Source organism: Coccinella septempunctata, chromosome 2 (genome assembly GCF_907165205.1).
Source record: "Coccinella septempunctata chromosome 2, icCocSept1.1, whole genome shotgun sequence".
Lineage (NCBI taxonomy): Eukaryota > Metazoa > Arthropoda > Insecta > Coleoptera > Coccinellidae > Coccinella > Coccinella septempunctata.
Window position 1 is genome coordinate 48,367,734 of NC_058190.1, and position 25,401 is coordinate 48,393,134.

The following is a 25,401-nucleotide window of genomic DNA, read 5'->3' on the forward strand; positions in this document are numbered from 1 at the left end:
ATATTACGTTCATTCTTTTTTTTACGCAGATAATTATTTAATTCATTTTAACCAATTAAAAATACGCTAGGCAGAATTTCTCTTTATTACTGATACCAAGAATAAATATTTCATCAAATTAAAACCGGCAGACAAATCAATGTATGTGATGATTACGAATTAAAATTAGAAACTGTATTATGGTAGTACGGATGTTTGATATAAAAAATAATATATGTATTCAGTTATTTGAGTATAGTCATTATGAAGAGGAACTGCGGCAGAAGAGATTTCCAAAAATGCTTCCAGTTTCAATGCCATGCAACATCTCTGGGATTTGTTATACTTCCTAGTTTTATGTACCTCGCAGTTTGAGAAATAGAGGAAAGTGCAGATGAACTTGATGACTGAACATTCTTAATAGTGTCAGTTGGGACTTGAGAACCATCTCCTTTCAAAACAGCTACTGGTTTCCATGAATTGGCATAGTTCACTATAAATAAAAGTAATAATTATATGAATTTTTCTTCTTCTTTTGATGATACCTACTTTTGAACATCCTTACTGTCCCATCGTCTCCACTTGAAGCAAGAACTGTTCCAGTAATATTCCAGCAAACTCTCCACACAGTGCATCCGTGGCTATCAAACTGAGCAACTGCTTGCACGTCAAGTTTGGTAACTCCACTTGCATCAGAACTAAGTGAGAATATAAAGGAGATATTGGGAATTGAAGCACACAAAAAATAGAAATAACTTAATTCTTGATTAAATAATACAAATCAAACTTGGATCAGAAAAACTTACTGAAATTATAACCTTCCACATGAAAAAGTAATACTCACGTATCAGGTATTAGATTATAAATTCTAACATCTTTTGTAGCTACAGCTAAAACATGGAAGCTTCTCCCCAGGTTAGGCGAAAATGCTAGATCATGTACAGCATCTGTTACTGCTTGTATTGTTTCCAATTTGATCCACCTTCTGCTATTTTCACTATACTCATATATGAATACTTTGCCACCATTTGCTGGATTCGGATCATCACTTCCTACAGCTAACATTTGAGGATGATTTCTGAAAAATTACAGCTCAAACTTAACTTTTTTGCATTTATACATAGGATTTCTTAATCTTGAGAAGCTCTATAGAGGTCAATGAAAACTTACTTAGATAAAGTAGAATTCCAACTCAGGGAACTACAAGGTAATTTACATGGAACTTCATGCTGAAGTGTCCATTGAGTTAAGTTCATCACATCAGGAGCTTCATATATTCTAATTATGCCTTCAGCTGAGGAGGTAGCTAATTGAAGTCCTTGAGATTTTGGACCGAATTTCACATCTGTGACAGAAGTTCTGGAATCTACTAAATTTGTTCTTCGTATCCAATGTCTAGTTCCTCTATCGCCAGGTCCACTAGTTTCCCCAACTGTATGAATTGCTTGTCAGATAATGCAACATGGATAAACCAAAACTCACTTATTTCCTCCCAAACTGCAGCTGTCCTGTCGAATGAACAAGTCGCCAAAACCTGACCAAATTCAGGGTGCGCCCATGTTACTTTCCAAACTGAACCACTGTGAGCTTTCCAACTAGATGTGAGTACCCATTTGCCATCAGGAGTTTGATCCCAAACCTATTCAAAGAAGTTTTCATTTCTTTATTATCATATAGAGGCTCAGATGCATTTTCTCTTTCTCGATTGGAATTACCTACTTTCACATACTGGTCACTTGAACATGTTGCCATACGATGACCATAAAAATCATAAGCAACATCATGGATCAAATCCTTGTGTTCAGCATTTATTTCCTGTGCTTCAAACATTTTACAAATTCTCAACTAATAGGCATATGAAATATTCAATTGATGAAAAAATTTAAATATTATATGTACTTCACAATCTTCAAATCTCAAAAAATAAGTTGGAAAGACCGTGGTTTTGAATAATAAAACGAAATATTGTGTGTGTACAATCGAAACCGGTGAAAATTGTTTGGTTAGTTATTAATTTTTTTTTCCACTGATACTTGTCACTTTTTTGTGTTGATAAACGAGAACCACAGATATATCACCACCGACAATGCCACAGGGACATATATTTTCAACGCTTTATTACCAGAGATATAGAATATCTCTGTTTATTACATCTTTTATTTCATTCATATCAGATGATTCATATCAGATAATTTTTGATTATCATGCAATATCGTCATTGTCCTGAACCAGAGTCTCTGTCTTTCCTAAACCAATCTCTTTGCCTAAACTATCTTCATCTCAATGGCAAATGCGAGTTCGAGAAAGGAGGAAAAAGTATTCTTAGGTTCGAGCCCAGCATAGGTACCAAGTTTTCTAGTTCTAGGAGATGTTGGAAATCAAGGGAAATATAATGAACCTGTACGTGAAACTTGCAGCATTATACGTATATTGTCACCGCAATAATTGGCTTGCTTGTAAATAGCATTTACATAATAAATCACTTCCTTTTTCCGTGAGAGGCATAATATTAATTAAGAAATGATTAAAGCTTCGGCGTTGACATTGAATAGAGTTAAAAACCTGTTTGGGGAAATCTTTGTGATCTGTAATTCGTTGCATGCTTCCGTGAAGGTAGAAAATAGCATATATTAGGTGCGAAACTGCGATAGTCGTAAAATTAATAGTTCCACTAAAAACCCAAATTGAAAAATAAGATCTCTTTCATTTATATAACCAATCCGTAGTTGTTAGATGTGGTTGTATGGATCAACAGATCTGTTTCTTTAGTTGATTTTTTACTTATAAATATCAAAGAAAATGAATATGACTCAAAAAGAATATGAAAAGAATAGTAAATTGAAGAGGGAAGATGTGAAAATGCTACAAGAATGGTGTGTTAGTCAACCTCATTTGCCACAAATGACTGGTGAGTATCTTTTTAGTTCAGCAAAATGTGAAATATTGATCAATTCATTTTTGCTGGATTCGGCCTAACTTTTCCTAGGGATAGATAACACAAACGCAGGATTCAAATTGTGACAGTGTTTATTGGTGGATGCGCATATTTGCGTTTGTTCCTCATCTCAGATCCTGCGTCATTATTTTTATCAAACTAGAAGAAACTACAATAAACAATTATATTCTTCATTGCTGAGGAAAAATTAAATTTTCAGAGCAAGAAGTCATTTGGTTCCTACAAAGTTGCTATTTTAGTAATGAAGGCGCGAAAATTGCTATTGACAATTATTTTACCATGAAAACAATGAGCCCAGAGCTTTTCAAAAAGAGGGATTTCAAGTCGGAAGTTTTTCAAGCAAATTTAAAATTAGGGTGAGTTTTCGAATTTAGTCTTTCAGGAAAAAAACAAATCCATCTTTTAGCTGTTTCACCATACTTCCTAAGAAAACGCACCAAGGAGATACTGTCTGTTTCTTCAAATTCCTGGATCCAAATCCTGAGAATTTTTCTTTGAATGAGTTCATTAAGATTTTCGATATGGTGGTTATGCTAGATCTATACTTAAATGGTACTCAGGAAGGTTTGAGATATTGTTTTGACGTGAAAGATATATCATTTGGACACGTTGCTAAACTGAGTTTGGTCTCGTTAAAAAAGTTCTTACTCTACTTGCAGGTGGGGATGTTAATAGATAACAGTTGAATAACTGTTACGAGAACATAGCAAAAATTAGACAATAAATATTGACGAATTAAAATTATTTCGAATTTTTTTAGGAAGGAATGCCAGTTAGATTAAGAGGTCTTCATTACTTCAACGCTACTCCAGTATTAGATAAAGCCCTGACATTAATTAAACCATTTCTGAAAAAGGAAGTGCTTGAGATGGTAGGCAAAATACCTGATCATTTCAGCATTTAGCAATCTCGAATCTTTCTAAAGTTTTTTTATGAATTTGCAGTTAACAATACATCAATCCCTGAAAACTATGGAACAATATATTCCTTTGGACTGTTTACCTATCGACTATGGTGGAAAATGCGATTCAGTAACTTCTATTTACGGTGAATATTTTGATAATTCTGAGTAATTTATATTGGAGAAGAAAATCTTTACCTTTTTTCAGAAAAAACTAAGAAGGAATTCATTGAGAACGAGGGATTCTTTGAGCACCAAGATGAACAATTGGTGGATGAATCAAAAAGACCGGGAAAAGCCAAAAATGTTTCTGACATATTCGGAGTTGAGGGAACTTTCAAAAAACTGGATTTGTTTTGATATCGATATATTTTACCAATAACACTTTCATTATTTCAAAGAGTATGTAATAATAAACAATATGTGTATCTCAGAATTATTCAATATTGCATTTACTCATCAAAATCAGGTGAATATATGCGATATGACACCACAACTGCGAATATAGGGTGATGAAAAATATGGAAAATTTGTTTTCTACTCCCGTGCGTTTTTACCCACTTTGCCGCACTTCCTTCAGGAATACCCATACATTTTCCCGCACTAGTGCAAGGAAATGAATTTCTACCTGGCTGTTCTGCGGTCCTACAAACAAATACCGTATCTAAAAATTTTCAGTTTTGGAAATGTCTGTCTTATTGGATTCCTGACATTTTTGCTATACTCTTTTGAATGTTTGTATTATTATAGTTAGCCTGATAAAGTTTCGATTCGACGGAACTTTAAAAAGGATTATTGAGGAACATTTTCTAACCTACATATAACAAAAAAAAATTAGTCATAATCAATTTTAATTTAATTTTTCAACACCATTTCTAACCTACAAAACATTTTTTTATTTTTTGTGGAATTCCACTCCAACGAAGCAAATACCATCGATTCAGATTTATTTGTTTTTGCCTTATGAATTGAATGTATTTTTATGGAACTATGAATCAGACTTTGGACTTTATTCCGAAATAGGTTCTCGTACATGGATAACAGTATTTTCTAAGATATCGGTTAGTCTGTCTGTGAAATTTGAAACGAAAGCATCTTTAATTTCATAAGAAAAATGACTTCTGCTGTTAAAGGTGAGATATATTTGGGAAGATGAAAAGCACTATACTATTTGTTGGTTTAATTTATGTTATTTTGAGAGAATCCAATATTTATGAAAAAATCAGGTGATCCATGTAAAAAATCCACAAAAAATCATTATGACACATCAAAGATTAATTTCAATGAAAGATAATCTGTGCACAGATCATGAACAATTCTGTTTCTTTTGAATAAGAATTATTTAATTACAGGAGTTTTCATTGTTGGTGCTAAAAGAACTGCTTTTGGAACGTTTGGAGGAAAATTGGCTAATGTCCCAATCAGTGATCTACAAGCTACTGCTGCCAAAGCAGCTCTCGCATCTGCTGGTGTTAAACCAGAACTTGTAGATACCGTTATTGTTGGTAATGTTCTTCAAGTATGTATACTGAAAAATCTGTCCTGTGGGTCACTCTTTAATAAACATTTTCCCATCAGAATACAAATGCTGATGGTGCCTTTGTTTCTCGTCATGCAGCTTTAAAAAGTGGAATCCCTATTGATAAACCAGCCCTTACAGTTAATAGGCTATGTGGATCTGGATTCCAGGCAATTGTAAACAGTTGTCAAGATATAGCAACTGGAGTAGCTCAGATTTCTTTAGCTGGGGGTGTGGATAACATGTCTTCTGTGCCTTTCTCTGCTCGTAATGTTAGATTTGGTGTTCCCTTGGGCCAAAATATTGTATTGGAGGATTCACTTTGGTTAGGCCTCACTGATTCTTACTGTAAATTACCTATGGCACTTACTGCTGAAAAGCTAGGTGCCCAGAAACAAGTATCAAGAGATGAAGTTGATGAGTATTCTCTAAGATCTCAACATTTATGGAAAGCTGGTAAGAGAACATTTATGTAGGTTTTCAAAATGGTTTTAAGAACCCTTATAAAGTAATGAGAAGACATTGAACTACTCTATACCATTTAGCAAAGAATTTTTTTTAAGCACAAGACAATGGTGTCTTCAAAGAAGAAATCGCGCCACACCAAGTAAAAGTAAAAAAGGAACTCGTGAACTTTGAAATAGACGAACATCCAAGACCTCAAACTACTCTCGATGGACTAAAAAAACTTAAACCTTTATTCAAAGAAAATGGTCTTGTTACAGCTGGCTCTGCTTCGGTAAGAATAACAATAGTAATTGTGGTTGACCTATTCACAACACTTTAAAATTTAGGGAATTTGTGATGGAGCCGGTGCACTTGTCCTTGCTAGTGAAGAAGCTGCCAACAAAAATAATCTTAAACCTCTAGCTAGAGTGTTGGCGTACTCTTCTGTAGGTGTGGATCCAACTATTATGGGTATTGGGCCAGTACCTGCCATTAATGCTGCTCTCAAAGCTGCTGGTAAAACTTTGAACGACATGGATTTAATTGAGGTATAATTTTATCTGAAATCGATAGCCTTCTCTTTAATCGAATATTCCTATAGATAAATGAAGCTTTTGCTGCTCAAGTTTTGGCTTGCGCCAAAGATCTCAAACTAGACTTGAACAAGTTGAACACCAATGGTGGTGCTATTGCTCTTGGACATCCTCTTGCAGCATCAGGTTCCAGAATTACCACACATTTAGTGCATGAACTGAGGTAAATAAAATTGAGAGTAAGGTCTAAGTTCCTCCATCTGTTTTGGCATAATTGGTGATCTAAATATTGTAATAAATCGTTTATTTTTATTACATATCAGTCAGTTTCACCACAGCCATCTCTCCGTTGTATCACATTACCATTTTGAAATCTTTTTAGGAGGAAGAAGGCAAAGTATGGAGTTGGTGCTGCCTGCATAGGGGGAGGGCAAGGCATTGCTATCGTGGTTGAGGCGTTGTAAACTATCAGATGTTAATTTTTGAGTATTTACAAAGTTATTACGTATTTTATATATCATTAATTTTGTACAATATGTACCAACAACATATTTTTATAGTTTTATTGTCAATTTAAAAAGAGTGCAATTATTCTTATTGAATTATTCTATTTACAATGATCAAAAATATTTTCAAATAAAATATTCACAAGTCTCGATGAGTTTCACTGGTGAACGTATTGATTTCCAGCAACTTAGTCCATTCAACATGACCTCATCGGCAATCGGCATTTTTAATAAAAAATTCATTCCACTTGTGGTGGAGCTAATGATTGATAAAGTTTAGACACTGCTGTTTGTACTATTTGTTGGAATGTTTCATCTTCTGCGCATTCCACCTTCTGCAAACAAAATTAAAAAAAAGATGCTTGATATTTGTTGAGGATTGATCGTTAATTTTTAGGGTAAGGGTACATACCAAAGTCGAGAGATCAATATCGGCTCTTCTATCGTTAACGGCAACGTACAATTTTTCACCTTTAAATATTTTAGGGACTGAATCTTCGCCAAACATGTCTTGCAACATTTCAATCAGACATTCCTGGAAAAATTATTTGCAGGTAAAAGTTTTCATTAGATATCGGTGTATGTGTAGACTGATATAAATCTATGAAAACTGCATACCTTGAAATGCATCCTATCTACCTTGACGTTTGTGGCCAAGTTCTTGATAGGCGTTTCCAAGAGATCAGCTTGTAATATTGCAGCTACTATAGCATCAGCATACATATCATTGACCGGATTTGCCACCCACTAGAAAACAAAAATTGACTTTCAAACCGAATTTTTTTTCAAAGAGATTTAGCTATTAACGGAATATTTTACAGTACCTCCAGAGTTACAATTTTTCCTTCGAAAATTATATCAATGGCACCGAAAGCTTTCATTTTCTTCTCTTCTACGGATTCCAAAAGGCCAGCTACTTGAGAAATGAAATGTCTCAAAACTGTCATGTTGCCAGAGTAATGTATGCTTTGCCTCTGCAGAATCTGGCTCATACTCATATCCGTATATTCTGCAAAATTGATTATTAATCGAAGTGTGAAAAAATGAACGTATACTCGGCGACTCACTAGGCAAATCTTCTGCTGATAAAATGTGATAATTGAAGTTTCGTTTCACAAGAATACCAGATAGATTTTTACCAACTTTTGGCTCTTCCACAGCAAGCGATCCCATCACTTTGGCAGTCTTTTCTCCCCTGAATGCTAATTCTACCGAATGAGTGTTTCTTGGATTGTGTATATGGATGGTTGTGTTTGGATCATCTTCATATTCTCTGATCAAAGCAGCTTTTAATCTACTCATTTCGTTTTGCTCTCCATGCACTAAAACCTGAAAAATTATTAAAGATCACCGATGACAATTCCTATCAATGCTGTTTTTATACTGATAGGTAATCTAAATCTAATCTATATTATTAAGCAAGTATTTTCTGCATACTTACCACATGAAGGGGTTTCAGTATTCGTATGAATTCACTCGTTTGCTGATAATCGGTATGGGCTGAGAATGATATGTAATCGACGGACATTTTCAAAGGCAACTTCTGACCCAACATAGTGGTAATTTCTTCTGGTTCAGATAGGATCGTTTTTGCTAGAGTACCTTCTACACAGTAACCAGCAATGATAACGCCGTTCTTGGGATCTGTACACCACGATTCGAATAATTCTCTGGATAACCCACTTTGCATCATACCTGGTGAAGCCATTATAACACAAGGTCCTACATCTTCAAAATGATCAATACCCTGTAAATTGATTTATTAGAATTCAAATACATATTTTGTGAACATCTCCGTGCCTTCAAGTTAGAAATGTGTTTGAACACAAATGGATTATTTACAGCAATTTGTCTTTTTATTTTATCATTCATGGCATTGATGTAAGTCTGATACACTGCCATACATTTTTTGGCCAAGGAAGAAGCGTAATAAATTGGAATGTCGTGAAGTTCAGGATGTTGTGTCCAATATTCATCTAAAATAGAGAGAATCAGTAGACGCACACAAGAAAAATTAATCAATTTACCTAAAATCAAAAGCAACTCTTGTGCTCTTCCCAGAGCAAAAACAGGAATGAGGCATCGTCCTCCTCTATTTACAATATCATGGACTAAGTTTGTGAATCTACCTTCTCTTTCTTCTCTTTTTTCATGTATATGTGTTCCATATGTTGATTCCTAAAAAATATATGTTTTTCACAATGGAAAAATAAAACATATACTACTAACTGTTATAAGGACATCTGGATGGACGGTTGGTATTTCTGCTGCCATCAAATGTCTATCTTCTTGTCGAGAAAAATCCCCAGTATATAAAATCTGAAAAGTCATCCCTTTGAATTCTTCAAATTCTGAATAAAAAAAATCTAATTATATACCTTAATGCCTGCTATTTCAAGCATAAACATAGCTGCACCTAAGACATGACCTGCATTGTATGCCCAAAATTTAATACCTAAAATCTCTTTTTCCTCATGAAAATTTATTGTTTCAATTTTATCCATGCTTGCTTCCAAGTCAGCTTCTGTATAGAGCATTTGTTCTGTTGCAATATTACTAAAAATGAAACAATGAACAATTGGACGGATAAGTTTTGTGAACCCCTTCTTCTTACCTTACTTTAATGTAATCAGAAAGTAACCATCGATAAATTGCTTTAGTTGCATGCGTCATGAAACACCGTCCTTTGAAATTTGTTTTCAATAAGAACCATGGCAAGGCCCCACAATGATCCAAGTGAAAACTGAAAACGATTTCATTATACAAGATATTTTTCTGGTCGATTTTGAATATGAATGAAAGTACACCCACTGTGAAATTAAGAGTAAGTCGATCTCATCTGCTTCAATCAAATCAACGAACGGTAGAGCATCCATTCCTGATAGGCCCGGATGAATCCCACAATCAAGCTAGAAAACAAATGGAAATTTTATAGCCTTGAATTGAAAAGTTTGTACTGATTCACTTATACGTTTCAAAACTGACCATTATTTTTTTCCCTTTAAACTCGACCATAATACAAGACCTTCCAACTTCTTGGCCAGCTCCACTGAAAAATTAACAGGTTAAACATTGTCGTACTTAATTTTAAAATAATTACAGAGGCCTTATTAGCAATTGGTCGCTTTCCTCGGCAGGAACTTGGCTATCCCTCTTTTTATTAGACATGATTTTCCGTTCGAATCTGCGGTATTACCAAAAATTCACTTTCAAATAATCCCACTCTGTTGTTCAAATAAGTACTGAGGTTTGAAAAATTTAAATAAATTAAAGTTTTAAATTTCCATTTATACCGTCAACAAAACAACTTAACCATAATTTGTTGTCTCAACCATAGAAAATCGTAATAAAAACAATACGGAACAAAAGTAGTGAAGGATCTTCATTATATCATTACAAAACACCTACAAACCAAGAAGATAACCAGCTTGAACTATGCCTGGTATTTATGTTTCCTTACGATTTCTGGTCAGCCAAAGATATTAACGTTTTAGATTTTAGGCCTACTTTGATCTCCATTCTTGATATTTTTCAGAGTAAACAACAACTTTTTGTTCTGTAGAAGACCTCAACAGATAAGCTATAAAACACCTAGAATAAACACCTGGCAACCCCCAATCGATCAAAAAGCGCATCCGCCAATCCTCCATCCCGTCAACGGCGTCAACCGCTGTCCGCTACTGGCGCCACAGATTACAGTAATTACTCTGTAATCTGTGACTGGCGCATTCGCCGCATTCTCCATTCAATCCCTCACCTTTCCCCCAACTTATCACCAACAACAGGAATTCTTCATGTGAACTCACAACCTTCAATTATCTAGATAAGAATTCTTGCAATAAAAGTGTAATGCAACTGTTTGGTCTCATAACAGCCATAACCTATAAATAGAGACATGCAGTTCGAACTGTCGAAGCAACAAAAAATCTAAAAACTTATAGCACAAAAGAAAATTTGTATCTGAGAATCCACTTTTGGCTCAGACGTGCCAAAAGACAACAATAACAGAAATAATATATTTCCTTATTGTGGACTTGCTGAAACAAGGGGGCTTTAAAATGTGTGGTATATTCTGTGTATTTTCGGAAACATCTAATTTGAATGTTACTGAAAAATTTTCTAAAATAGTAAGTTGAAGAAAACAGCTTATTCTTAGAAAAGTCAAATTGTAAGATAAAGTTCACAATTCTATTGCAGTTCCAAGAGTTCAGTCTGAATATATCAAGAAGGGGACCAAACCACAGTAAAATCGAAATATGCCACAATGAAGATACAATTTTTCTATTTGCTTCAAGTGTTTTATGGCTTCAAGGCAACAAACTTACGAAGCAACCCATAATTGAAAATGATCATATCCTACTTTATAATGGAGATATATTCAATGATGAAAATGAGAATCAAAGGAATGCCTATGGTGATACAAAATTATTTTTAGACTACTTCAAATCTGATCAATCGTTATGTTCATTATTCAATACAAATGGCCCCTTTTCATTTATTTGTTTGGACAAAACGAAGTCCATTCTTCATATAGGAAGAGATAAATATGGAAGAAGAAGTCTCTTGCTGGGGAAATCAAATGAAGGGGAAATAATTGTCACCAGTGTGGCTAAAAGAACATCTAGTTATAAATTTATAGAGCTTCCATCCTTAGGAATACTTTCATTCAATTTTAAAACACAAATTGTTACTCTGAAACCGTGGTACAGAGAAAATGTTAATTCCTGCTCAAAAATCAGAGAAATTGAAATATTTCTTGGTAAAAATTTGAATGTTGAAGAACCAATATCTGATTCATTGTTTATCAAGGACTTCATTGAACCAACTGAGATAGAGTTGACTATTTATCGCTCTCTTGATAGCTCCATAAGAGGCACTGATATTCTCAGTTATGCTTTTTCGTGCAATAAATTTGCTGATGATGTCCAAGAACTGAAGAGGAGACTAGAAAATTCTATTAAAAGAAGAATCACTGGTCAACCGGATTTCTGCCAAAATTGCATAAAAAAGCAACAACCCTGTGATCATGCAGTTGTTGGTGTCTTATTTTCTGGAGGTGTGGACTGTGCAGTAATCGCTCTTCTTGCACATAAATTTGTTCCAATCAATAAGCCTATAGATTTGTTGAACGTAGCATTTTCCAAGTACGATTTCAATACACCAGATCGAATTACTGGGCTGCAGACATTGCGTGAATTGGAAAAGTTATGTCCAGAAAGAACATGGAAATTTGTGGAGATAAACGTTAAAGATGAGGAGTTGGATAAGGAGAGAGAAAAGAGAATAGCTGATCTTATATATCCTCTCAACACTATTTTGGATGACAGTTTAGGATGTGCTCTCTGGTTTGCCAGTAGAGGGCAGAGTGAGGATTATACATCTCCAAGTAGGGTGAGTCATTCAGGCCATGTGACTTGATATTTTATAACGGAAAATTATTGCTAGAGCCATTTCATATTTCAAGATGTATAAATAATCATGAAATAAGTGCATCTTGTAAAGAGCGCATACAATGTTCAGATTTTTTTTCTGTTCATGTTGTTCAGATTCTTCTTGTTGGGACAGGCGCTGATGAGCTCTTTGGGGGCTACAGTCGCCACAGAGCAGCTTTCAGAAACGAGAGTTGGATAGGATTACATAAAGTACTGAAAGAAGATTGGGAAAATCTGCCTTATAGAAATCTTGGAAGGGATGATAGAGTAGTCTCTGATAATGGACGTCAGCTGAGGACACCTTACCTGGATGAAGATGTTGTACAGTTTGTACAAAGCTTGAATTGCTGGGAAAAGTAGGTTGTAATAACTTAGTAATATTTATTATTTTTTCATGTAACAATAAAACAATGTCTATGTCTGTTGGGTTGCAGAATTTTTGCTCGATCTTCTTTGTCTAATTCATGTTTTTCTATGTTCTGTCTCTTGATACCCTCCCCTGATTGCTAATTGATTTCCATTTTATTCAGGACATTTCCATCAAAAGATGATACTGGACCTAAATTCCTTCTCAGAGGTTTGGCATTTCATTTGCATTTAAAAAATGCAGCAGTATTGAAGAAGAGAGCTCTCCAATTTGGTTCGAGGATTGCCAACTCGAAGGAAAATGCTCGTAATGTTTCTCCTAGATTGTAATTCATTTTTTTTATGTTTATTCATTGCGTATAAAATAAAGTTTTTATGGTTATTGAATTTTTTTAAATGCCTGCTGCTTTTGACAAGAAAAATGAATCTTATATTTATCCATCCCAAATGATAATACAATGTATAATTGTCAGTTTGAACTGTTGTGTAGTGTTTTGAAAAGTTCAATCAAAACAACTTGCGAAAATAGAAATTTATTAATTTTCGTAAATTTATTCCTCATAATATTTCATTGGAGCACTGGAACATAAATCAAATACTATGCAGCAAACTACAATATTGCTGCAATTAATGAACAAAGCAAATACTAGACTGGTCAGATCTGAAAAGAAAAAAAAGCTTCAATATTGTAAATTCATGACATTTTGATATTTTATACAATTTTGTATAACTGGAAAAGAATTACGTAAAACCCACTAGATTTTGATTCCAGCAAAAAAGACTATCCCATTCAATATAGCGCATCCGCCATTTCCATATTTCTCTGAACATTCAATCAAAGATTGGAAATATCTCCAGTTCATAATCAAACTCAAAGTCTAATCTGAAACTATATCATCTAAACTATGAGCTCTCAGCTTAAATAGACTTTAAATTTGATCATGAAACTGGACGTTAAGCGAATAATCAAATAAACTCTCACACTTCTAAAATTTATATTAGATATATTTGAAACCAGAAAAACGTTCATTTTCATACATGTACCTCAGCTAGACGGTACATGATAAATCATTCTGTTCCCAGTATTTCTCACTTACCTTCTATATGTTTGTAAGTTGCTCCGAACACATCATCAAAACTGAAAATGGCAACGGAATACAAAAATATCCAAAAGGCTATGAGTGGTCCATTTTCGAATGTTGACATAATATCGAATTTCTTTTTCTCAGTATCGAGATAAGGATCAGGTGCAACTATTTTCCTGTATTTTATTATAGCAGAATAAAATGGCGATTCATCTTCATCTGGGAAATGATTTTTTTTACATAAATATCAATAAACAAGGGCTTTCCTGATCGAATGAGAAACAATTCATTATAGAAATAGTTCGATATATATTACCTGGATAATCTAATCTAAAATTCGTTCTGGCTCTCATGTACACCACATAAAGTATGAATGATGCTAAGACAATCCTGAAGCGAAACGATATTCACTTTTTTATTGAATATGTATTATGCTATGGAGCAAACTCACCAGAAAACTTCATCATAAATTGTATTACTTTCGTTGAATATATCGTAGATATAACTTTTTTTATTTGATGAATCTTCGAGATGTTTTATATTTGTTATTGAGATTTCTCCTATTGCCTGAAATTATATACCAATTGAATCTAGATTGATCTATTATAAATTGAGAAAATACCTCTAAATCCTTGTGACTGGACGCACATGCTGAAATTAAATGAAAATTAGATCCATCGCTCCTTATTAGAATTGCACGCAACTTAATTTGTGTATGGGGAAAGCTTCATCCTAAGCTCTGATTAATTTTGGCGAAAAAAGCATTGAACTATATAATAATACCTCACGAAAGTGTAATTTATTAATATACAGAAAATCTCTACAGAAAATATTATGTTTGACAGGCCTAAATTCAAATATAATCAGATCATCTCCGAATATTATTTCATCATAGGAAAAATGAACAAATAATCATTTGAAAGAACAAAAAACATTTCCGATTTCTCCGTAGGATTGGAATTATTTAATGAAGCAAATTGAAAAATTAAAATTAATATACTTACCCCCACTCACAAAAATGCAACTCATCGATACTGAAAATAAGAAATTTTTGATGATCCTCACAATCATTGTTTAGAAATATATCAGTCTTACTTCTGGATATCTTGAAATGAATGCGACCACTTTACTATTTATAATGAAACCCCCTCAGTTTGGCTCGATATATAAGATTTAATTGGTGATAGTATATTTGTAAAGAAAAATCATAATGTATCGATGTATCTGACAACGAATTATAGTGTAAATTCGAAGTTCTGCCTTCGATATGGAAATCCAAGGAAAAACATTAGAAAAAAGCGAAGTAATTGTCATGGTAAATGAGTTTTACAAGCCTCATCCATCTATATTGGAATTAATTGTAGGACTTGAGTATCAAGGTGAAACCATAAACGAAGCACTACAAGCTGCTAATGAATTATTTCACCTCAAGTTAGCGATTTTTTTAAAGCTGTTACAACTTTAGTGTACGGAGCAGGGAAATTATTATACTTCTGATTGTCCTAGTGTGTGGATCATTTTTTGATCTACTAAGCAGAAAATTAAGATTGACCGACTTCTGATAGTTATCATTATACCTGCCCAAATTTCTTGGTTTTTGATGCAATATACCCCCGCTCAAAATAACTCGCTTCAAGGGAGAAGAAAGCTACCTTTCACTTCCACTCAATCAAGTAGGTATATTGTTAATAAAATACATGATAGAAAATTGAGAATTCAGAGTAAAGAAATAGCAATCTTCTGGGAATCAGATACAAACACGAATATATTGCAAATAATAAAACAAAATAGTGGAAATTCCAATATCGCCAAGACGAAAGTTTTAAATAGCTATTAGGTGGATGCGCAATTTTTGAAGTTGTGAGAGTATTATAATGGTGGATGCGCAGCTTTGTCTTTTAGAATTCACGGTATAAAACCGATGTTCGTGATTACAGTGCAGGTCATATTGGATTCATAGTCATCTAAGATGAGCCAGCTGAAGATGGAATCCAATATTTTACTCAACCGGAGGATCAATTTTCTATATTTATTTCTTATCTCATGAATGCTTCAAATTTGAATGGCTAAGTTTCATCAGAACTATAATGATGCAATGAATATTTTCTACTGTACAGTGATATCTGTTCATATCAGATAGTTTGATAGTCATTTGAAATATCTCAGAAACAGTACTTTAATTATCTGTTGGACTGCTGGATCGAAACCACAAACTTTTCAAAGTTATCTGTAAAAAAAAAGGAAAAACAAAAACCTATTGTATAATATTCCTAAGTTATGGGGTATCTAGTTTAAAAAGAGAAATATATATAGGCGGACTTGTCCTCTCAACTGAATTTTGCCGAAATTAAGTTATTTTTGGATTGCACTGATGATGAGAAATATGTGAATTTATATAAAGAGGGTGTTTCTAATTTTTTGCGATAGAGAAGGTTCTCCAACGAAAATCGTGGGGGAGTTCTCAATAATTTTTGTTTTGTTCCAGCTTCTTAATGTTGGGTGAAAAATTGTATAGGCGCTTACCAAATACAGTCATAAATACTATATTGAGTTGGCCAGTGTAAAGTCATACAGACAGATATTGTATTGTTAAAAATTTTTATATAGATATCTATTTTTTTTACAAATTACAACTTATTTCAATCTTAACATAAATTATAACTTATGCAGGCATATATGTGAAAAGCGTCTGAGTAGAACTATTTAATATTTATTGTAATCCAACAAACAATTTTATGAAGACACGAAAGCCTTGCATGTTAAACATGTATTTCTTGACGAATTTTTCATTTGAAAAATATAGAAGCATAAGGGGGATATGTAGGGGTTGATTGTCAAATGTCCAGAAATGATATTTGATTAGCTCTAACAAAAACCATTTTTTTTTCTCAATTTCAAAAAGGCAAAATCTTGCAGAGAGAGGAGCGTAATAAAAATTATATGAAGGAGCTTCAAAATCTCTCGATTCGGTTTGGAAATATATGTGTTATGAAAATAGGTAATAAGTCGAAATGTGATTCAATTCAAAAAAATTCTTTTTTGATGAAATCTTATATGGTTTTCAATTTCAGAATAATATTGAATTAAATTATTCTATAAATATAAATGGACCGCACCACGATTGTATGTTTTCATTGAGCTAGAATGGTAGCAATTTATTGTTGCTTTTCCAATAAATGTTATTGTCGTATAATTTTTTTTTATTGTCGTATTTCGGATTGATGAAGAGAGTGCTACAATTTATTTAATTGGCTGAGAGCTTCTCTGCTTCTATTCTCTTTTTCAGCAGAATTTACTAATATGATTTTTCATCAGGTGGTTAATGCATGGCATGATGTTTGAATTATTGAAATGTTATTCAATTCTTAAGAGTTTTTTGGATATTAATTGAAAATTCACAAACTTTAGATTTTGGTCTCAATCACTAAGAATAACAACAAAGCTCTTACAATTCCAATTAATTAAACAGAAACTATATAAAATATGATTTCGAAATTATTTTTCAGGATAAAAACTACATATTTTGAGAATTCGTATTTCGTATCGGAATAAATGTTGCACAATGCATATCAAACTGCATTTGCGGTCTGTTCAGGTTCGCTTGCTCTGAATTTCATATTTTTATACATGAAAGACTCCTCAAATAAGGAATATTCGGTATGATAAGTTGTTAAAATTTTCTGCATTCTGAAAAATTTATATCTATTTGAATTCAAACCCAGAACTGAGACTGATGATCGTTGTCAGACCGAACTCGATTCTGTATCAAATTTATCGAATTTTTTTCAGTCTGTCTCCGAGAAAAACGAATTAATTTTATTATGTTTATTAGTTTCTTTGGAAATCTACGTGTGATCGAATGTAAATCAGCAAAAGCTCCAGGAGGGAAATTATAATTATTTTTTTGTGTTCCAAACGTTAATTATTGGAAATTCATAATAAACCACTATATGCAGGTGAAAATAAACTATCAACAAATCATCCATATACTCATTTGAATAACATGATTTGAAATGACTTCAAGGGAATTGTATTAAATCAATTCCCGAAAACACATTTCAAGAAATTTTGTCATGATTTAATATTCAGACATTCAGTAAACAAAGTATAAACTCAAAAACATCCCGAAATGAAATAATGATCTTTATCAGCGATAGATTTCGTCATTGACGGGCCTTTCAGCCTTCCAACGGTGTGAATTCTTCACATTGCGTTTTGATTGCATCATCCATTCTAATGGTCTTCTTCACACGTCCTTTTGGTATTTTCGAACCCCCACGATTCTTCTGGAGATTTATCTTATCGTGTTACTATCCAGCGAACAATTATCGTTTTGGATAACAAATTTGCTGATTATTAGCTGTATCAATGGCAATGTCATTACCTAATAAGGGAGCAAATGACGTAGGCAACTGTTGAAATTTCATATGTTTTCTTCGATAAACAATGAAAAAATTATTTCGATAAATATATTTGATTACACTTGACTGGACGTCTTATATTTGTTTGTTATCGAATTGTTGTCCTGCTTTCCTCTCACAATTTGTATTGATCCAAGAACATTATTTTTTTATATTTCTTTAATTTTTTATAAGGACAAAATATTGTTAGAAATAAAATTTTTGGTTGTTCTCGGAAAAATCATATCAGGAAAGGTGACGATTTTCAAAAACAAGATGTGGTATAGTTTCCAATTTTAAGTTACTAGTTATATCTATTGGAGGCAGAAACTATCGAGTATTTCCAAATCAAAATTCATCACTGCGTTTTTTCTAAAAAAAATAAACATCTAACAAAAATGAGTCGCTGATAAGGCATTCCAGCGATCAATTTCGAAGCAATAACGCATGCAGATAACGCAAGTATAAAAAGTGCAATGAAAACTATGTGCAAGTTGTTTTTCTTCGGTTGGAATTATAATAAGGTCTCATTTGGTCCGTTACTGATTTTTTTGAAATTTTCTGAATAATTTCAGTAGTGATAGTAAAACAAATTCCAGAAAACACTCTGGTCATTGGAAACGAGATACCCAAAATACCTAGATGGAATTGCTTTGAATTAGCTCGTTATCTTCTAGTTTTTCTTTTATATTTTACTCGTGAAACACCCTGTTTTTTCAATAATTTACACAAATTTCATCTGAACCTTTCAATTGGAACTGGCTCGAAGTTCAAATCAGCTTATTTCAAAAAAGCTAAACCATGATGAAAGAAATCACAGGAAATTTTTTCAGTAAATAGTCGATATGGATTTGGTACCTTGAAAATTTTGAGAATTGATCAAAAATTGAGCTGTAATCTGTAATAAATGTTTTTAAAATGCAGTTAATCACACGACGGGCATAAAACAAAAATAATGATTTGTGCCTTTTAAAAATACTGACATAGTAGCATAAGGATATTTCATCAGCTTTTCGGTGCAGGTACCTGTCCATAGGAATACTCAGCTATGCCCGATATTACGTCAGCCACCTCCTCTGAGATAGTTGTTGTAAGCTCATGAATGAAGATTCCCCCACCCTTTTTCGAACTCATATAAAATCTTTTCCGATTAAATGAGCCATCATTTCTTGTACGTTTTGTGATTCTACAAGTGGCATATAGGCTTTACTGCAGCATCTTTCGAAATTATACTAGTGTTGAAATCGCAGTTTTAGAGTAGGTATATTCGTCGAAAAAGAATAATTATGGAAGCAATGTCAATTAAACCAGTCAATCCAAAGATGTCGTTAGACTATAGTTATTTCATCAATGGACTTTCTTCCAGAAGAAGACCTGGAATAACGAGAGAGCTGAGTGAGTTTTTTATTGAAAATAATTGATATTTAATTGTATCTACAAATATTTTCCTTGACAGCATGTGTTTAGGATTGAATTTAGTTGCAGTTAGTTTATTGAAATTTTCATTTTTAATGACACAATTTTCTTAATGATAATGATGAAGCTAAGGCTTTCCTAGAGGTTCAATTGAAAAAAAAGTCCTATTTGAAAAGTTTTCAGTTCTACTCGTACTTCCAACTGATTTTTCTCATCTTTAGTACTATTTGCCGTAGATCATTAGTTTCGAAATACGAATGTTTTGTTGTCGTAGTTTAATGTCCTCCTGAAGTTTAAATATTATGTAGATCAGCACTTGCGTCAGCAATCTGCCATGCAAACAAACAATATGAGGAAATGAAGAATCCCCAATTTCACAATGATAATTCGAATATCAGATGCGTCCGAATCTATACGATAATGTTCGACAAAACAAGATTGTGCAAGTGAACGATTCTTCTAGAACGAAAGAAAAAACATCTTTTATCTTTGCAGACATGGATACATGACATAAAACTTCAGTCGAAAGATTATAAATCCAATTATCACAATAGTTTAACGAACTCCATTCGGTCACACGTAAATCGTAATTTTGCGAATTTTTTTGTAGTCTATATTAACAATAAAAGAGTATACATAATGAACTACATTCTTTATCTGCTATTCCATTTGAATTATCTTATTCTGAACGATGTGGACTTGTCGATAAGTTTTCTACAAGAATGTCATACTAGACTACTATAGAGGTTCAGATGCGAATATCAAAAGGCAATTAATCCCAATCAGTAAGTGTTCAATTAAGAGATAGAAAAAAATCGATTCGAAAAGTGTAACTAAGCTAATTACCGCTTTATCTCCCTGAAGTTCAGAGATCAGAAAGGCACAAACAACCGATTCCAGCTCGATCTGGTTATTGTGAAATTTGTAACCCGAAAATCGAGTTCATCAACTCAATAGATATTTGAATTCAGAGGTTTTGTTGTGGAAATAGCATCTCTCATTTTCTGCAATTCATGCTGCTTATGATGATGATATCATAACAAAGGGCGATTCCGGGTCTTAACTCTTTTTTGCTCTCCGCTATGGGAGTTTATCTTTTGCTGATTTAAACAAATATTCCAGCCAAAAAACTCTACAATGCGCCCAAAGAGACAATTTCCCTGGCCGAGGGAATGCCCAACGATGGTTCGTTTCCTTTTGAGGCTATCAACGTTGTCCTTAAGGATGGTTCCACTTTTACCCTCCAAGGAGGAGAGCTTGCTGCTTCCCTCCAGTACCTCCCCAGCCAAGGCTATCCTCCACTCCTTAAAACACTCAAGGAATTTACTTATTTCGTCCATGAACCACCTAACTGGCAGGGGACAGATGTTATTATAACAAACGGATCCCAGTGTGGTATCAGCAAATCTATAGAGATGTGCATAGAGGAAGGAGTACCAATTCTTGTTCAGAATCCTTTGTATACTGGGACGGAGATTGTGGTTAGTATGGATTCAATTATTTTTACATACAATAGATATAACTCGAACCATTTAAATTATTGCATTTGTTCTTTGGACATTGCCAAGGCCATTATTGGAATTGAACAATAATCGTTGTTGGAAAACAATGGGAACGAGAATTCTAAGAACACATTGTCATATTTCAGATGAAACCGTACAGACCACAGCTTCTTCCAATAGAACAAGATGAGTTTGGTGTCATTCCGGAACATTTGGTTGCAACCCTCGAAGATTGGAAGTGTCAATGTTCAACAGACCCCACCAAAAAGATGCCGAAGATATTCTACATAAACCCAACTGCAGCTAATCCAACGGGCGTCACAATTCCCCTGGACAGGAAGAAAGAAATATACAGGATATGCTGCGACTACAACATACTGATCCTGGAGGATGACGCTTATTATTTCATGGACTTTCAAGATGCCAAACCTGTTTCCTTCCTGTCTCTTGACGTGGAAGGCAGAGTGTTGAGGTTCGATTCGCTTTCCAAGGTTCTGGCTTCTGGACTGAGGCTTGGATGGGTTACCGGCCCTAAGCAATTGATCACCAATATCGAATTGCACATACAGAGTGCCTATCTGCACAGTAGTTCCCTATCGCAGGTAAGAAATCTTCAAATCAGAAAGTGTGTGATGCGTCCAAGACTTCCATATCCTCAGCATAATGATAACGAAGACGTTTGCACTGCTGGAATATTTTTTACGTACGCATCACCAAGATTCTAGATTTTAAAGTGAGTTATATTGCACTGCACCTTAAGATCTATTTTGCTCCCCATCAGAGGGGGTCCAGGTACTTAGATGTGTTACAGTTCCAAAGAAATCTTTTGGAGAGTCACTATCTTTCACTTTTTTCCTTCTCCAGAAACTCTTTCTTGAAGGTTCATTTTCCTTTACCACAGAAAGGTTCAAGGCCAATGAAAGACGTTTGCACTTCTTTCGCAAGGCAAAATAGACCTTTTCATTCTTGCCTAATTCGTTTCTATCAGCACTCCCATATAATTTTATAGAATCGTAACCATAACCTACGAGTTTTATTCTAGTAGGCTATCCATCTCTGCCATTAGTATGTCTAATTGGAAAATAAGTTTCTTAGTGGCTCATAATACTTTCTATTTCAGTCTATGGTGAACAACATCTTCAGGCAGTGGGGCTTCGAGAAGATGCTACAACACTTCGCGACAGTCTCCAACTTCTACAGGGTGCGTCGTGACATTATAATAGCTGCTATGGAGAAGCACCTCAAAGGTTTGTGCGACTGGTCGATTCCATCTGGTGGCATGTTCGTGTGGATCAAAGTGAGAAACGTGCCGGACGTTTACGAGATGCTAATGACCAGAGGACTGAAGAAACACGTTTGTTTCGCGCCCGGTCAGGCCTTCATGGCAGATCCGACAGTGGCCTGCAACTACATACGAGCTGCCTACAGCAGGGCGTCGCCAAAACAGATCGACAAGGCGATGAGGCTGCTGGCCGAGTTGATACGAGAGGAGCAGGCTTTGTTGCGAAGGAAATTGGACAATTTCATATAGTCCATGAGGTTTTACCATTTCGATGGGACCGATCCTTGACAAGGGCTGAAACGTGGTGCTGTTTCCGGGAGAAAAACCTAGAAATAAAGGTCACGGGAGCATTTCACGCCACATGTAAAAATGGGAAATTATTCTCTGTATTTGAAGTTCGCTCAGCATTAGAAGTAGATATCGATACTTCTTCAAGTCTTGTCGATTGAAAGATCATTTGTTGTTCGAAATACTTCTTGTGTTTCAGCTGAACTTCACGCATGAATGATAATATTTGTCAGATAAAATTCTTCTTGATGTTGATTGTATATAAACATTATAAGATTTGTGTGCATTGAAGATATACCTATCTGAAGTTATTTATGATCTAGGAAGGAGAAACATTAGTTTTGATTGATCCCTTCTATGTTGATAATATGGTATTAGCGTAAGATTATATCATAAGATATTAGAATACATCTATAGCTTATGATGATTCATTGATGAATAAAAAGATTGTCCGATATGTCTTGTCCATTTTCGTTCCTCACTACACTTTTTTTTTGATGTTGTTGAATCTATAGGCATTGATATTCCATACTAATTAAAACCGAAATATTTATTGATAGATTCCTTGAAACCGCCAATATGAGCAGAGTTATCCTCCCTATTCTAGTTTACTTATTGAATTTTCGGTGTCTACGAATTGAGCTACCTACCCTACCAATCATATTCGTCTAATATGTTGTGTACTAGTCCTTTAACGTTTCTGGGAGTGTGCTTGAACTCTAATTAAGTCTGCACGTCGGAATCAATAAATCAGAACTATGCTCAACTAAGCCATCAGCCACGTGTTAGGCATTAGGAGGGTTGCTGGTGGTCTACCAATCCACCCCCAAGGATGAAGCTAGTCTTGTAGTTATTAGTTGGGATGGAATTCAGGAATGTTTATTAACTGCTGTGTTTCAGATAGCTGAATAAACGATTTGAGTAGAGTGTGAAGCTGAGGAAAATTTGTTGGGTATAAAATTCACTCCTTCTCAAATTCGTCAATTTCGAGAAAAAGCTGCTTATTCATTTATATACAGGTAGCAATCTGTGTTTTTTCAAAATTTGAAACGATGAGATGAAAATGATTGGCAAATATACTTATAGAGAATTTTGGACTTTCCTAACTGTTATCACAAGGGTTATCGATTGGAACTTTTGATAAGAATAGCAGTATGTAGTCCTCTACTCATACTACCCAGGAAAAACATGGGCAGATTTCAATTTAGCTACAACTGCTGCAATAAAAAAATTTGCTCCTTCGGTTTCAAATAGCGCTTTTTATACAGGGTGAATTTTGGACTCGTAAAAATATTTCTATAGTAGATTCTGGAGTTCAAAAGGAACACTTTTTTCCTATATCATTTTTTTCGATTCTGCCCTGATAACAAAATATAGGTAGCCATTTCAAGTTTTCACAATGAGCTGTGTCATCTGGAAAAACAAAATAAACTAGCTAAATCTGTGACACTACACATCTGTGGATCTTTTAAACAGAGTTATATTCAGCCAAATATCCCAATTTTTCAAATTTCACAGATACTTTCTAATTTTTTGACATCAAATTATTCGAAAATAGCTCATTATACGAGAAAACATGAAAACTATTTTTATTTTCCAAAACGTTCAAATATTCATTAGATAGCTTTCAACTAAGTTTCAATAGTTGGGTTCTTTGAATTTTTGGTACTTTTATGGTACGTAATGGTTATAACGAGAAAACTGGAAGACGTAGGTGATATCTTGTGTTCGAAAAAGATTTATTAAATAAATGAAAAACCATATTCCCAAATTAATTTCATTCGATAAAACCGTTTGTGAGAGAACTAAAAATAATTATTTTTTATGGTTTTTCAACAGCCTGTATCTTTTAAACCGAGCAGATTCGAAAAAAATGGTAGAGGAAACAATTGTTTCTTTTGACCTCAATAATCTACTGTTAAAATATTTGTACGAGTCAAAGACTCACCCTGTAAATATACAGAGTGAGGTTCAAGAACTTCTGAAACTTTATTTATAGTGGACACGTATGAGGCTGACTCAACATAAAGGAGCTCATATTAATGCGAAATTCTTATTAATACATCAATCGAGTGTGGCGATGACAGAGTCACGTGCAAGTCACGCGTCTAGAGAAACATCCCTTTGAACAATCATTCTCCCGCGCTGACGGGACAGGTGAATTTATTGAATACACCCCGCTATTGTGAGATGGGGTGTTGTACAAAGCCCAGGGCAAATATTGTCTGACGAATATTCCCTGTGATGCAAACAGAAAGGTTAATGATTCGGTGATGGGGATCATTAATGTCTTCGTGAGAAGGCAGTTGATCGCTTAAAAAGCGTATGATAAATCGATGTAAGTAGGTACAACGTAATTTAACAAGGCTTGGCTGAAGAAAATTCAATCAGCGGAAATAGATCGACGAATAATGGTTGAAAACTTGGTTATAACGAAACTACACTACTACACAGAAACTAGTTTTCGCAGAAAACTCTCGATTTTTTTCTAGTTAGATGAATAATTTAAGAATATTCTATAAAAAATTCTTGGATCACGGGGCAACTGTTTGGTGTTGGTACTTATTCTTAAAGAGCAACTCTTTCACTAATAAATATCCAGATTTCTTCGACCCCAGTACAAGCGTTCGATCTTGACGAATTCTTAAGTAACCTCCCAGAAAAATCATCGTAGAGCTAAAAGTGTTACACATTCTGAAAGAGCAACTCTACAGGTAACGAATCTCCCAAGTTTCAAAACCCGTACAAAGTTTATCACGGAACTTCAATATGCAGACGACTGCACACTT

General features: G+C 34.2%; 7 protein-coding genes across 8 annotated transcripts; 4 read left to right on the top strand and 3 right to left on the bottom strand.

Moving 5' to 3' along the window:
- Positions 1 to 67: 67 nt before the first annotated feature.
- Positions 68 to 2,081, bottom strand: LOC123307512 (nucleoporin SEH1). Its single transcript, XM_044889856.1, has 6 exons — positions 1,699 to 2,081; positions 1,462 to 1,618; positions 1,150 to 1,411; positions 824 to 1,057; positions 529 to 677; positions 68 to 472 (listed from the first exon to the last, which is right to left on the bottom strand). The coding sequence occupies exons 1-6, from the start codon at positions 1,807 to 1,809 to the stop codon at positions 291 to 293; spliced, it is 1,095 nt and encodes a 364-aa protein (XP_044745791.1). The 5' UTR covers positions 1,810 to 2,081; the 3' UTR covers positions 68 to 290.
- Positions 2,082 to 2,516: 435 nt separating this feature from the next.
- LOC123306919 (alpha-tocopherol transfer protein) lies at positions 2,517 to 4,264 on the top strand. The gene is made up of 6 exons (XM_044889118.1): positions 2,517 to 2,887; positions 3,135 to 3,291; positions 3,342 to 3,594; positions 3,696 to 3,806; positions 3,880 to 3,982; positions 4,045 to 4,264. The coding sequence occupies exons 1-6, from the start codon at positions 2,779 to 2,781 to the stop codon at positions 4,194 to 4,196; spliced, it is 885 nt and encodes a 294-aa protein (XP_044745053.1). The 5' UTR covers positions 2,517 to 2,778; the 3' UTR covers positions 4,197 to 4,264.
- Positions 4,265 to 4,770: 506 nt separating this feature from the next.
- Positions 4,771 to 6,988, top strand: LOC123306918 (3-ketoacyl-CoA thiolase, mitochondrial). Its single transcript, XM_044889117.1, has 7 exons — positions 4,771 to 4,969; positions 5,189 to 5,355; positions 5,415 to 5,811; positions 5,919 to 6,094; positions 6,150 to 6,350; positions 6,404 to 6,558; positions 6,718 to 6,988. The coding sequence occupies exons 1-7, from the start codon at positions 4,951 to 4,953 to the stop codon at positions 6,797 to 6,799; spliced, it is 1,197 nt and encodes a 398-aa protein (XP_044745052.1). The 5' UTR covers positions 4,771 to 4,950; the 3' UTR covers positions 6,800 to 6,988.
- On the bottom strand, positions 6,885 to 10,232 carry LOC123306917 (cleavage and polyadenylation specificity factor 73). Its single transcript, XM_044889116.1, has 14 exons — positions 9,942 to 10,232; positions 9,827 to 9,890; positions 9,653 to 9,750; positions 9,456 to 9,584; positions 9,220 to 9,397; positions 9,071 to 9,160; positions 8,869 to 9,019; positions 8,642 to 8,817; positions 8,283 to 8,588; positions 7,909 to 8,170; positions 7,666 to 7,850; positions 7,460 to 7,588; positions 7,254 to 7,376; positions 6,885 to 7,176 (listed from the first exon to the last, which is right to left on the bottom strand). Exons 1-14 carry the CDS (start codon positions 10,007 to 10,009, stop codon positions 7,081 to 7,083), a joined length of 2,055 nt encoding a protein of 684 aa, XP_044745051.1. The 5' UTR covers positions 10,010 to 10,232; the 3' UTR covers positions 6,885 to 7,080.
- Positions 10,233 to 10,628: 396 nt separating this feature from the next.
- LOC123307885 (asparagine synthetase domain-containing protein CG17486) lies at positions 10,629 to 13,021 on the top strand. Its single transcript, XM_044890362.1, has 4 exons — positions 10,629 to 10,968; positions 11,039 to 12,232; positions 12,388 to 12,629; positions 12,804 to 13,021. Exons 1-4 carry the CDS (start codon positions 10,900 to 10,902, stop codon positions 12,967 to 12,969), a joined length of 1,671 nt encoding a protein of 556 aa, XP_044746297.1. The 5' UTR covers positions 10,629 to 10,899; the 3' UTR covers positions 12,970 to 13,021.
- Positions 13,022 to 13,156: 135 nt separating this feature from the next.
- Positions 13,157 to 14,964, bottom strand: LOC123307886. 2 transcript variants are annotated; one of them, XM_044890364.1, is made up of 7 exons: positions 14,820 to 14,945; positions 14,729 to 14,758; positions 14,347 to 14,375; positions 14,176 to 14,291; positions 14,041 to 14,114; positions 13,737 to 13,943; positions 13,157 to 13,300 (listed from the first exon to the last, which is right to left on the bottom strand). In XM_044890364.1, exons 2-7 carry the CDS (start codon positions 14,751 to 14,753, stop codon positions 13,191 to 13,193), a joined length of 561 nt encoding a protein of 186 aa, XP_044746299.1. In that variant the 5' UTR covers positions 14,754 to 14,758; positions 14,820 to 14,945; the 3' UTR covers positions 13,157 to 13,190. The 2 variants fall into 2 exon arrangements, with proteins under 2 accessions (XP_044746299.1, XP_044746298.1); XM_044890363.1 differs by having other exon boundaries at positions 14,729 to 14,964.
- A 4,152-nt stretch (positions 14,965 to 19,116) lies between these two features.
- LOC123307684 (kynurenine/alpha-aminoadipate aminotransferase, mitochondrial) lies at positions 19,117 to 23,069 on the top strand. Its single transcript, XM_044890086.1, has 4 exons — positions 19,117 to 19,519; positions 20,663 to 21,021; positions 21,189 to 21,644; positions 22,163 to 23,069. The coding sequence occupies exons 1-4, from the start codon at positions 19,411 to 19,413 to the stop codon at positions 22,571 to 22,573; spliced, it is 1,335 nt and encodes a 444-aa protein (XP_044746021.1). The 5' UTR covers positions 19,117 to 19,410; the 3' UTR covers positions 22,574 to 23,069.
- Positions 23,070 to 25,401: the final 2,332 nt, after the last annotated feature.

Bases quoted from the DNA above. Each gene is read 5' to 3' on its own strand.
- LOC123307885 (XM_044890362.1), top strand. From the start codon at position 10,900: ATGTGTGGTATATTCTGTGTATTTTCGGAAACATCTAATTTGAATGTT. The intron at 12,233-12,387 runs GTGAGTCATTCA...CATGTTGTTCAG, and splicing joins ATTATACATCTCCAAGTAGG to ATTCTTCTTGTTGGGACAGG. The intron at 12,630-12,803 runs GTAGGTTGTAAT...CATTTTATTCAG, and splicing joins AGCTTGAATTGCTGGGAAAA to GACATTTCCATCAAAAGATG.
- LOC123307512 (XM_044889856.1), bottom strand. From the start codon at position 1,809: ATGTTTGAAGCACAGGAAATAAATGCTGAACACAAGGATTTGATCCAT. The intron at 1,619-1,698 runs GTAGGTAATTCC...TTCTTTGAATAG, and splicing joins CAAGTGACCAGTATGTGAAA to GTTTGGGATCAAACTCCTGA. The intron at 1,058-1,149 runs GTAAGTTTTCAT...GTAATTTTTCAG, and splicing joins TGGAATTCTACTTTATCTAA to AAATCATCCTCAAATGTTAG.
- LOC123307886 (XM_044890363.1), bottom strand. From the start codon at position 14,795: ATGATTGTGAGGATCATCAAAAATTTCTTATTTTCAGTATCGATGAGT. The intron at 14,115-14,175 runs GTGAGTTTGCTC...GTTTCGCTTCAG, and splicing joins ATTTATGATGAAGTTTTCTG to GATTGTCTTAGCATCATTCA. The intron at 13,944-14,040 runs GTAATATATATC...ATCATTTCCCAG, and splicing joins TTTTAGATTAGATTATCCAG to ATGAAGATGAATCGCCATTT.
- LOC123306918 (XM_044889117.1), top strand. The intron at 6,095-6,149 runs GTAAGAATAACA...TTTAAAATTTAG, and splicing joins TTACAGCTGGCTCTGCTTCG to GGAATTTGTGATGGAGCCGG. The intron at 6,559-6,717 runs GTAAATAAAATT...AAATCTTTTTAG, and splicing joins CATTTAGTGCATGAACTGAG to GAGGAAGAAGGCAAAGTATG.
- LOC123307684 (XM_044890086.1), top strand. From the start codon at position 19,411: ATGGAAGCAATGTCAATTAAACCAGTCAATCCAAAGATGTCGTTAGAC. The intron at 21,022-21,188 runs GTTAGTATGGAT...GTCATATTTCAG, and splicing joins ATACTGGGACGGAGATTGTG to ATGAAACCGTACAGACCACA. The intron at 21,645-22,162 runs GTAAGAAATCTT...TTTCTATTTCAG, and splicing joins ACAGTAGTTCCCTATCGCAG to TCTATGGTGAACAACATCTT.
- LOC123306919 (XM_044889118.1), top strand. From the start codon at position 2,779: ATGAATATGACTCAAAAAGAATATGAAAAGAATAGTAAATTGAAGAGG. The intron at 3,807-3,879 runs GTAGGCAAAATA...ATGAATTTGCAG, and splicing joins AAAAGGAAGTGCTTGAGATG to TTAACAATACATCAATCCCT. The intron at 3,983-4,044 runs GTGAATATTTTG...ACCTTTTTTCAG, and splicing joins TTCAGTAACTTCTATTTACG to AAAAAACTAAGAAGGAATTC.
- LOC123306917 (XM_044889116.1), bottom strand. From the start codon at position 10,009: ATGTCTAATAAAAAGAGGGATAGCCAAGTTCCTGCCGAGGAAAGCGAC. The intron at 9,751-9,826 runs GTCAGTTTTGAA...TTTGTTTTCTAG, and splicing joins TTAAAGGGAAAAAAATAATG to CTTGATTGTGGGATTCATCC. The intron at 8,589-8,641 runs GCACGGAGATGT...ATCAATTTACAG, and splicing joins AACACATTTCTAACTTGAAG to GGTATTGATCATTTTGAAGA.